The sequence below is a fragment of the Ursus americanus genome, chromosome 18, assembly GCF_024610735.1.
Source record: "Ursus americanus isolate L20-20 chromosome 18, mUrsAme1.1.p, whole genome shotgun sequence".
In the NCBI taxonomy this organism is placed as follows: Eukaryota; Metazoa; Chordata; class Mammalia; order Carnivora; family Ursidae; genus Ursus; species Ursus americanus.
Window position 1 is genome coordinate 30434183 of NC_142144.1, and position 11871 is coordinate 30446053.

General features: G+C 37.8%; 1 protein-coding gene across 1 annotated transcript in view; it reads left to right on the forward strand.

Annotated features, from left to right (window-relative positions):
• Window positions 1–9703, forward strand: part of ERP44 (endoplasmic reticulum protein 44) — a 90873-nt gene extending 81170 nt beyond the window's left edge. Inside the window, exons 11-12 of the mRNA XM_045780652.2 lie at window positions 7532–7634; window positions 9474–9703. Of these exons, the coding sequence (XP_045636608.1) occupies window positions 7532–7634; window positions 9474–9575 (205 nt within the window). The 3' untranslated portion in view covers window positions 9576–9703. The remainder of the gene's footprint in view (window positions 1–7531; window positions 7635–9473) is intronic.
• The last annotated feature ends 2168 nt before the right edge of the window (window positions 9704–11871 follow it).

The following is an 11871-nucleotide window of genomic DNA, read 5'->3' on the forward strand; positions in this document are numbered from 1 at the left end:
ATAGACTGGTTCCTTCTCTACCCCAGCTTATTTGTCTTCCCCTCCTTTTTTCAGCTTTATTGAAGTATAGTTGACAAAGTTGCTTACATTTAAGGTGTATAACATGATATTTTCATATAGGTATACACTGAAATAATTACCACAGTCAAGCAAATTAATGTATCCATTACCTTGCTTTTTTTTGAGAACAATTAAAATCTACTTAATCTCTTAGCAAATTTCAAGTATATAATACAGTATTAATTGTAGTCACCATGCTGTACGTTAGATTTTAAGAACATACTCTTCCTGTAGCTGAAACTTTGTACCCTTTGACCAACATTTTCCCATTCTCTCCCACTCCGTCCCGCTCCAGTCCCTCATAACTACTAGTCTACCTCTGCTTCTGTAAGTTCTGCTCTTTTAGATTCCACGTATAAGTGAGATCGTGCAGTGTTTGCCTTTCTTGTCTGGCTTCTTTCGCTTCATATAATGTCCTCCAGGTTTACCCATGTTATTGTAAATGACAGGATTTCCTTCTTTATTAAGGCTGAACAATATTCCTGTGTGTGTGTGTGTGTGTGTGTGTGTGTGTGTGTGTGTGTACACACCATATTTTCCTTATCTGTTCATCAGTAGATGGATACTTGGGCTGTTTCTCTATTTCGACTAATAAGAGTAATGCTGCAGTGAACGTGGGAGTGAAGATAACTCTTCCGGACAATGCTTTGGTCTCCTTCGGGTATATATCCAAGAGTGGGATTGTTGGGTCATATGATAGTTCTGCTTTTTAATTTTTTGAGTAACCTCCATACCTCTGTAGTGGGTATAGCACTTTGCATTCCCACGAACAGAGTACAAGGGTTCCCTCTTCTCCATATCCTGGCGGCACTTACCTTCTGTCGTTTTGAGAAAAGCCCTTCTAACAGGTGTGAGGTGGTAGCTCGTCGTGGTTTTGGTCTCCATTCCCTGATGGTGAGTGGTGTTGAGCACAGCAGCACCATGTGCCTGTTGGCTGTTTTTATGTTTTCTTTTGAGAAATGGCTTTTCAGGTCCTTTGCCCATTTTGAAACCAGTTTGTTTTCTTGCTCTTCAGTTGTTTTATAGTTCCTTTTATTTTTTTGGATATTAATCCCTTATCTGATAGATGGTTTTGCAAATGGTTTCTCCCAGTTTGTAGGTTGTCTCTTCGCTCTGTTTCCTTTACCATGCAGAAGCTTTTTAGTTTGATGCAATGACATGTTGGTCTTTGGTTTTGTTGCCTGTGCTTTTGGGGTCATATCCAAAAACTTATTGCCCAGGCCAATATTAAGAAGCTTTCCCCCTGTTTTCTTACAGTGTTACAGTTTGTCAGGTCTCACATTTAAGTCTTTAATACATTTTGAGTTGATTTTTGTACCTGGTGTGAAATAATGGTCCAATTTAATTTTTTTGCCGGTGGCTATCCAGTTTTGCCAGCACCATTTATTTAAAAGACCATCCTTGGGGTGCCTGGGTGGCTCAGTCAGTTAAGTTTCCAGCTCTTGATTTTGGCTTGGGTCATGAGATTGAGCCCTGCATCTGGTTCCGCACTGAGTGTGGTGCCTGCTTAAGATTCTCTCTCTGAGGGGCGCCTGGGTGGCACAGCGGTTAAGCGTCTGCCTTCGGCTCAGGGCGTGATCCCGGCGTTCTGGGATCGAGCCGCACATCAGGCTCCTCCGCTGGGAGCCTGCTTCTTCCTCTCCCACTCCCCCTGCTTGCGTTCCCTCTCTCGCTGGCTGTCTCTATCTCTGTCACATAAATAAATAAAATCTTTAAAAAAAAAAAAAAAGATTCTCTCTCTGAGCCGTGGGTGGCTCAGTCGGTTAAGTGGCTGGCTGACTCTTGGTTTGGCTCAGGTCATGATCTCAGGGTCATGGGATTAGCCCTGCATCAGGCTCTGTGCTCAGCACAGAGTCGGCTTACCCCTCTCCGTGCCCTTTGCTTGTTTCCCCGCACTCACTCTCTCTCAAATAAATAATTAAAAAAAAAAAAAAAGATTCGCTCTTTCCCTCTGTCCCTCCCTCCTGCTCATGCTCTCTCTCTAAAATTAAATTAAATTAAGGTGAAATAGTGTCCTTTCCACCTTGTGCATTCTTGGCACTTTTGTCAAAGATCAGTTGACTATGAGTGTGTGGATTTCTTTCTGGGCGCTCTATTATGATCTACGGTTTCTGTCTCTTTATACCAGTACTATACCTCTTGGATTACTACAGCTTTGTAGTATATTTTGAAATCACACAGTGTGATACCTTCATCTTTGTTCTTCTTGAGACAGTTTTTGCTTTGGCTATATTTAGGGTCTTTTCTGGTTTCATATGAATTTCAAAGTTTTTTCTATTTCTATGAAAAATGCCATTGGAATTTTGATAGGAATTGCACTGAATCTGTAGATTGCTTTAGGTAGTATGGACATTTTAACAATATTAATTTTTCCAATCCATGAACTCAGGGTATCTTTCCATTTATTTGTGTCTTCTTCCATCAGTGTTTTACAGTTTTCAATATACAGCTCTTTCACCTCCTTGGCTAAATTTATTCCTTAGTATTTTATTGTTTTTGATAAAGATGTCTACTCTCGGAAACAAACTGAGGGTTGCTAGAGGGGAGGGGGGCGGGGGATGGGGTAACTGGGTGATGGGCATTAAGGGGGCACATGATGTAATGAACGCTGGCTGTTGTGTGCAACTGATGAATCACTGACCTCTACCTCTGAAACTAATAATACACTATATATTAATTGAATTTAAAAAGAAAAAAAGATGTTCACTCTCACCAGTTGTATTTAGTATGACGCTAGAAGTCCTAGCAAGTACCATAGGACAAAAAAATAAACAGAACGTGTTTGGACTAGAAAGAAACTATCTTTCTGTGTAGATAAAATGATTGAGTATGTAGAAATGCCCAATACATTTACAAGAAAGCTCCTAGAACTAGTGAGTTCAGCAGGATACAAGGTCACCTTTTAAAAAATCACTTTTATTTCTATATATTAACAATGAACATTTGGAAACCCCAAAACATTGAAACTACCATTCCAAATAGGCTCCAAAAGAAAGAAAAAAGAACTGCGTATACATCTAATGATGAAAACTACAAAATGCAATGAAAGAAATCAGAGGTGACCAAAATTAATGGAGAAACATACTGTTCATGGATTGGAAGACTCGGTACTGTTTAGATGTCAGTGCTCCTCAAATTTATCTATAGATTTAATGCAATTTCAATCAAAATCTAAGTAGACTTTTTTGTAGATATAGCTGATTCTAAAATTTATCTGGAAAGGTAAAACTAGAATAATTGAAAAGAAACAACTGAAAAAGAAACAAAGTTAAAGGACTCATAATACCCGATTTTAAGACCTATACGGCAAAAATATTTATGACAGTGTACTATTTGTGAAAGACATAGGTATGTATTGCTGTGGAACAGAATAGAGATAGGCACACAAATAGTGATTTTTTTTTTAAAGATGCAAAGACAATTCAACGGAAGGGGATCATCTTTTCAGTAAACGGTGCTCTACCACCTGAACATCTGCATAAAAGAAACTCCTCCATAAACAGTTAACTCAGAATTGATCGTAGACCTAAATGTAAAAGGTAAAACTCTTAGAAGTAAATGTAGAAACTCCTTCTGACCTGAGCTCTTAGTATGCCTAAAGCACTATCCATAAAAGAAAAAAATGGATAATTGGCTTTCAACAAATTAAAAACTTGCTCCATAAAAGATACTGGCAGAATGCAAAGGAGATAATCATGTGGCAGGTAAGCCCATGAAGAGGTGCTCAACATCGTTAGACATTAGAAAAATGCACACCAAAACCACAGTGAGATCCCATTGTATATTTTTTAGAATGGCTAAATTTAAGTGCTTATCGTACCCCAGGTGAGAATATGGAAGAGCTGGAACTCTTCTACACTGCTGGTGGGGTTGCAGAATGATACAGCCACTCCAAACAATTTGGCAGGTTTTTTAAAAAGTTAAACATATACCTTCCATATAAGCCACTACTTTTTCCTAGAGTAGTGAACTTTATGTTCACGCAAAAACCTGTGTACAAATGTTGTAGTAGCATTGTTCAGAATCACCAAAATCCTGAAAGAACCCAAGGACTCTTGAGTGGGTAAAAGGATAAACTAATTGTGGTATATCCACTCAGTGGAATGCTCTTCAATAAATAAAGGAACAAAGTTATACATGGAACAGAACGGATGAACCTCAAACGCAGTATGCTAAATAAAAGAAGCCAGCCTCATGGTTACATGCTGTAGGATTCCAAGTACAAGACATTTTGGAAAAGGCAAATTATAGGAACAGAGAACAGATCAGGGGTTGGCAAGAGTTAGGGGGAAGTGGGGGGTCTGACCAAAAAAAGGGTGTTGGAATTGTTATGTATCCTATTTGTGGAGATAGTAACTAGATGCTATGTGCATATGTTAAAACTCAGCACTATAAGCCTAGAAAAGTGAATTCCATTGTATGTAAATTTCAAAAAAAAAAAGTGCTTCTCACTGTGATACATACTTAACATTTGTGCATTTCACAGTCCCTAAATTTTGCATCACCTAAAAATCAAAATTGAAAACAAACAGAAGAGTGTTTGAAAGGTGGGAAAGAAACACTTTAGGTGTTCTAATTAGAAAAATTGTACCCTAAAGTGCGAAAATATAATTGAATTTATTATGGCAAGGATCCATTTATTTTCCTTTTTAGCACATAACCATGTTGTCTGTTTTCTTGACAATATATTGTGATTCACTGATTGTTACTTAATAATGATGGCTAGTTTCTGGCCACAAGCTAGATAAGAGCTCTTTTGTAATCTGTTTTTCTACCATATCAATTCTGATTCATCGTATCTCCCTCTGCCTTTTGCTCACAATTCTTTCTCTCATCTGTTGACAAGGGGAAAAAAATCGAGTTACGAAAAAATCTGTTTTGAGTGTTCTCTATGAATTTGTTACTTTTAAGATTTAATTATAAATGATTTTTTGACCAGCAAAAGCAAGTCACACTGTATTGGTTGCTGTCCTCTTTGAACTTTGTAAAATAACAAACTACAGGGGCTTTATCGTAAACATTAGAGACCATTTGTGATTCTTTGATTTGAATGTATATATTGTAGCACTTTGCTGTGGGTGACAGTAGATGATGTCATATTAAATTTAAATTGATCTCCTCTCAGTGTTTCTCTTTAGCACGTGTGCGGTTTCTTCAGCCCCACAGAACCTTTCAGACGCATTTCCGTCAATACAGCTCCCTGACAGTCATTTGTATTTGCAAACTGTGCATTTGGCACCTGCTGGTCTCTGTTGCATTGGAGCTAGTGGGGAGCCAAAATGAGTGTACAATGAAGGTATTGGTTGGTACATCTCAGTGGGAGTTATTGAAGGGAAGAAATAGCACTTGCAGGACCTCAGGAGAGGATAAGAGGAAACTGGCGGTATTAACACAAGCCAGCTATTCTTTGCTACCAAAAAATGATGATTTAAAAAGTGAGACAGTTCTACTGAATTAAAGTGTTTATGGACCTGTATTTTAATTCTTGTAAGAGATAGGAAGAAAGGTTTCTATTTAAAATATATAGTGTATTTTTAAAATGCCAAGATTTCAGTAGAAGATTGACAATTCATATGAGCAGAAATATAAATTAAAACGGTGGAAAAAATGCTTAATTTCTAAAGAAATGGAAATTAAAATGCAGGTGTCTTTTATTAAAGTAGTAAAACAAATTTTAATAAGGAAACATGTTGGCAAGACTTTAAAGAACAGGTAGACAAATAGCAAAAATTAATGTTTCGTAGGTATAACTTGTCCACATTTAGTCAAAAGTTCTTATTTACTCCACAGACTCTCCTCAACTTTGGATGCTTTGACTTAAGATTTTTTGCTTTGTAAAAGTGGTGCAAAAGCAATACACATTTAGTAGAAACTATGCTTTGAATCGTGATCTCCTCCCAGGCTAGTGATGTGCACTAAGCCCCTCTTGTGATGCCGGCAGCCAGCAGTGAGCCACAGCTCCCAGTAAGCCTGCTGGTCACAGGCCTCAACAGCGGCCACACCTGCTGGACCCGTGCAACCCGTGTGTGTCGCTCTCAGTACAGAATTCAATAAGTTACCCGTTAAGTCCTTTATTATAAAATAGGCTTTGTGTGAGATGATTTTGCTCAAGTAGGGTATTATCAGTGTTCTGAACACATTTAAGGTAGGCTGGGTGTATTAAACGTATTCTCCACTTAGGATTTTTCAATGTAGGGTATATTTATTGGGCTGTATCTCCCTTGTAAGTTGAGGAAGATCTGTATTCCTACTTCATTGGATACAACTTGAGGAAATAATTAAAGACAAAAAGGCTGATAGGTGAATCTGCTTAGCCTTATAATGGTCTGTTTTGCTACAGTGCATGTCTCTGTAGTGCAGATTTGCTCACAGCAGGAGTGGTAATTAGGCGAATGATGTTACTTTAAGTGAGTTGTGTTGGTTCATATTATTTTCCTCAGAATGTTTTGAAGCCATCAAAGAAGTTATTTCACCATTAAAGAGAATGCTTTAAGGGCACCTGGGTGGCTCAGTCGGTTAAGCGACCAACTCTATTTCAGCTGGGGTCATGATGTCAGGGTTCTGAGGTCAAGCCCCATGTCAGGGCTCTGTGCTCAGTGGGAAGTCTCCCTCTGCCCCACCCCCCACACTCACATGCATGTGCACTAAAATATTTTTTAAAAAGGAGAGAATACTTTAGTGATGTATGAAGACCTCCCCCAACCCAAAAAGCGGGGAAAGGTCAGTTTCATGGCCTTGAGAAGTGCTTTGCTTTTCACAGTATTAGGTTATCCAGTGGAGCTGCCCATGTGGTTGAAGAAGTTGTGAGATTTTTCCCTTATGCTTAAGGGGGGAAAAAAAGACAAGAAAAAGCTATACCCTGGTTTAAATTATTTTGATAAAATTGGTTCTGCTGGCAGTGAATGCCCTCAAGGACCCGAGGTCCTATCTCAGGAAAGAACTTACAGGCTCTGGGTTAAGGCTACAGATCACCTGGCCGACACAGCGGTAGAGACGGAACAGTGCTAGTATTTTTGTTCGAGGCTCTTCATAGTACTCTGCTTACAAAGCTACATAGTTTTAAGTGGTTAGCCCCTAATGCTATTTTTCCCTTGAGCCCTGTTATTTTTAGTGTAATTTTGGAGAACATGAGGTTTTTTAGTTACATATATTAAGGAAAATATATAAATGTCCAACAATAAGGGATGGTTAAGTAAGTTTTAGGACAACATCTTGATAGACTCTAATGCATCTGTTAAAATAAGCGTGGAAAATTTTCTGTGAAACAAGTACAAGAAGTAGGACACAAAACTGAGCATCTGCATTTCACGACTGCAGCTGTATAAAAGTGTGCGGCATACACCTGGCCTCCGGTAGTTATGGTAGGATTGTAGGTAAAATTTAAGAATTTTTTTAATGTGTGAAGTTGATAAAATAGAGGTAAGTCCATTTTAACAGTTTAAGCTAAATTTTTGTTTTACTTTTGTTTTAGAATTCCTGGAAAACTCAAGCAGTTCGTATTTGACTTACATTCTGGAAAATTGCACAGAGAATTCCATCATGGTCCTGACCCAACCGATATAGCCCCAGGACAGGTAGGACTCTTGTTTTTCAGTGGGAACTCTTTTTCCTTTTTCAGTTAGCCTTGAAAAGGATCTAAAGCTCTTGTATAGGCTTGAGTTTCTGCTCTTAAGATCTTTATAATGAAATTCTAAATAGACTCTAGATAATAAATGGTTCCTTTTAAAATTAATTTTTAAAGTTATAGAACTTCAGAAAGGTTGCAAGAATGATACAATATAGTTTCTTGATCAAATAAACTAAGTGGTGTATGTCCTGTGGAATATGGGTAGAAGGATTAAATACAGTTGGTTTCAAAGTAGGAGGTAAGAATTAGAAGTAGGTAGATCAGTGAAGAAGTCAGTGGATTCCATGAACTGGTCAAGTCTTCCTCTGTGGCCAGGAGATTGACCATGCTACAAAGAAAATAATGATTTGGTATTCTTGCTAAACCATCCTAAGCGCCTTCGCCAATACAGTATTTATAATGTTCAAAACTTAAAGTTTCATGCAGCTTTTGAGATTTAGAGTGCTTCACAACTATTTATGAAAATTTTGTATTTGTTTATGTAACTTTTAGCCTGAGAATGTTTCTACCTCGTAACTTGTTACAAATAATTTCTATGTTCCTGCTTTGTTAAACACCTCTAAAAATTACATTTTGATGCATTATTGATTTATATCATGTCTATTACCATTATACAGAGAGGGAAGATACAAAACAAAACTCTTATTTCATATGCCCAGAACTTCACTGTTTTGTCCAAGGAACCTCCACATAAAAAAATAAGTCAATTTTTCCTGAAGAGTCAAATTAAGTTCAGTGTCAAGAGTTCCCTTTAGGAATCCAGTGACATGCTTTTTCCTTGAAGTCTGAGATCCGATTTTTCTTTGATAATTAAGCAACTATAGAAGCAAACGGTTTGTTGGCAATAACCCAAAGGCGATTATTTCCCTCAGGAAGGTAGGCCTACTTAATATTTTATCAGATTAGGAAAAAATGTTACTTACCATTCTTGTATTATCCTGATTTATTTCAACTTCTCCATTAGAAAATGAACATCTTGTATTTTATAGTAATATGACTTAAGCCAAACATATCTCAGTAAAAATACAAATAAAAAATGTATTAGCGAAGGGGAACATGACAAAAGAAAACGGGAAATTTGCAGACGTTGCTCTCCCACTAGTAACGCGAGTGAGCCAGTATCCGTGGTCTGTCATGTGGCACAGGCACAGAGAAATGTAACAGGCCCTACGTTAACTACAGGGGATGTTAGAACCATGACAGCACGTTTGTTCTTGAGCTCATCGTGTGGAGACAGACTACACACCACCTTTTCTTTGAAATTCTTGGAAGTCCCTCTTCTAGTTCTGTGTATTTTTGTCTATTGTTGGTGCAAAAATAAAACACTATAGAAATTAATTTCTTACAGTATGAAAGTATTTTCCTCCTTCTGTCAACTAAATTCTGGTATCCAGGTAATTGCCAAATGAAAGCTCTGTCTCCAGAGCAGGTGCCTTTAATCGTCTGTGTGGTCACTTTTAAGAGGGAAGGGTTTGGGCCAGCTCCGTCACGGTTGTGCTGCCTCCACAACGTAATGCAGGAAGGCACTCAGGTGTCGGGTAGTTTCCTTCCACTGCACCTCGGGAACCGTCCGCAGCTCTAGAGGTCGGGCTCTGTGGCAGCCTTGCCCAGAGAGTATCAGTAAGGGCATCTGAATGGGGAAAGCAGGATTTCAGACTGGCACACAGTAGCTATCTTTATTAAGCAAATAGTTACAAGACAACTATCATTCATCTGATACTTTTATTAAAACAGTATAACTCCATAAAATATATTGATATAAAATGTTTTATTCTTTCTCTTGCAGCCAGTCCAAGACGTAGCAAGCAGTCCACCTGAGAGCTCCTTCCAGAAATTAGCACCCAGCGAATATAGGTATACTTTACTGAGGGATCGAGATGAGCTTTAAAAACTTGAAAAACAATTTGCAAGCCTTTCAAGCAGCAGCATCAACTTATGTGGTGGAAATAGTAAACCTATATTTTCATAATTCTATGTGTATTTTTATTTTGAATAAACTGAAAGAAGTTTTGGGTTTTTAATTTTTTTTTTCTCCCCCGACTCAAAAATGCATTGTCATTTAATATAGCCTCTTTTTAAACATCTGTTAGGGATAAAAAAAATAAAAATAAAAATCAGAGGCCTATCTTTGCTTTAAATCTGTCCTGTAAAATTTTTATAAATCAAGTGAAAGGTGACATTGCCAGAATCATACCATTAACTTGCACTGCTAGGTTAGGGAGGACTTAGGGATGTCTCCTGTGTAGTATGTGCTTTTCTTTACATACGATCAATCCTGTTGGTATTTTCATTGTCACATTTCTCAAAGCTAAGAGGGTATATATTCTGGATACTTGGGAGGGGAATAAATTAAAATTTTCACACTGTGTACTGTGTTTTACTGATTGGTCGGATATTGCTTATGAAAATTCCATAGTGGTATTTTTTGGATTCTTAATATGTAACTTAAACATACTATGAAGAGGAGGAGAGCCATAAGCCAGAACATTTGGCAGGAACTGTCCTTATGAATTAAGAAAAAGAAAATGAAAAGTGTTATTAAATTTCTTTGTGTTTGTCTAACAAAATGGCATATGGATGGCATTTAAAACTTTGAATTATACCTAAATCTAAGATACTGTAGACCAGGTCACCAGTATCGAACCAGATGACTTGTAAGGCTCCTCCTATCATGACACAGTAATTTCCAAAGACAAAAACCAGCAGAGAAATTGTATTTCAGTAATTCTAATCTTCTTCTATCTTGTAGAGTCTTGTTATAGTTGTATAGAGCAAAAACACAGACGATAAGGCACATAATGTTTTTAATTTTTTTCCATTGTAAAATTGTTAGAGGACCCTATTCCCTCTAGATTCCCTGATTTCCCAGGCCTGCAGTGTATAGTCAAATGGGTCCCTGTGCCAGGCCTCAATACTGCCAGGGAACAAAACCAGAGGGAGAGGACCCTCAGTGTCATATCAGGAAGCCCAATGCCAGAGGACAGACAGGTTCAAAATTGGCTTTCCTCTGGGTCTGGGTTGGTGCTATAGGCCAAGAGTCATTTTATACTTGGAGTCTAAGTCAATCCCAGTTTGGGGAAAGATTATTTTTAAGCTTAAAAGGCTGACATGTGCCATTATATGTAGTGTGTAATATATGTAACATCTTCCAGTTCTTTTAAAATAAAGTGAATATTTATAATGCATATTTAATGATTGTTATTTTAAAAAAATCAGCCTAGAATTCTTAGTTATGCATGACTTATCCATAATGTCATTCAGAATAATAAATGTTGTTAATAAAGTGATAAGGGGCATGTTTAGTATATCTTACCAGATTGTTAATTAGAAAAGCAGGACAGAGCTTCCTCAAGGTTGGGTCTTAGTTCTGTTCAAGTCATTGCTTTTAATCAGTAACTCTGAGATCAAAGATGTAGTCTTCAGGTCAGAGGATGGACCAAATCTGAGGCAGTTAGAATGAAAATTCATGAACATTCAACAGGGCAGCGCACAACACCAAAAGCAGCATATGCAATTAACTGGAATAAATTTACAATCCTGTAATTGGCTTTAAAAATATTATAAACAAAAGATAACACTCAAATATTGGATTGCAGAGAGCTGACTTGAGAGTAGTTATTATGAAAAAGGCCTCAAGGAACACATGTTCAATGTGATCGAAGATAACGGAGTGGCTGTTAAAATAGATTTGAGGCTGCATGATTTAGCTTTTATGCATATTGGGATTTAAATGTATATTGAATGAGTGAGATGCAAAGTGATGTGGGTAATTTTTGTACCCCTCAAGGGCTGAGCACTCATCAGGATTGGGTGCCCAATTTTATAAAAGGAAAAAAAAAAAGTGCAAAACACCCAAATGCTCTAGAGAAAGTAAGTTTTTGCCATAGGGCTAGTGCACAGCAAGGGAGGGCCGTGAGGAGGTGGCCTGTGGCTGAGAAAATGAGAAAGGAAGTTGAAGAAAGAATGGGAGCTGATTGTACAGGGCCTTGAATGCCAAGCTAAGACGTTTGTACTGTCTTCTAGGCAGCAGAGATCCACTCAGATTTTTAAGCCAGGAATTATGTTCATATTTGAGTTTGAGAAAGAATACTGTGGCAGCAGGTCTAGATACGATAAAATGGGTCCAACACAGGAGAGAGAACGGCCAGAACTAAGAAATGGAGAGGAACAGATACAACAGATGA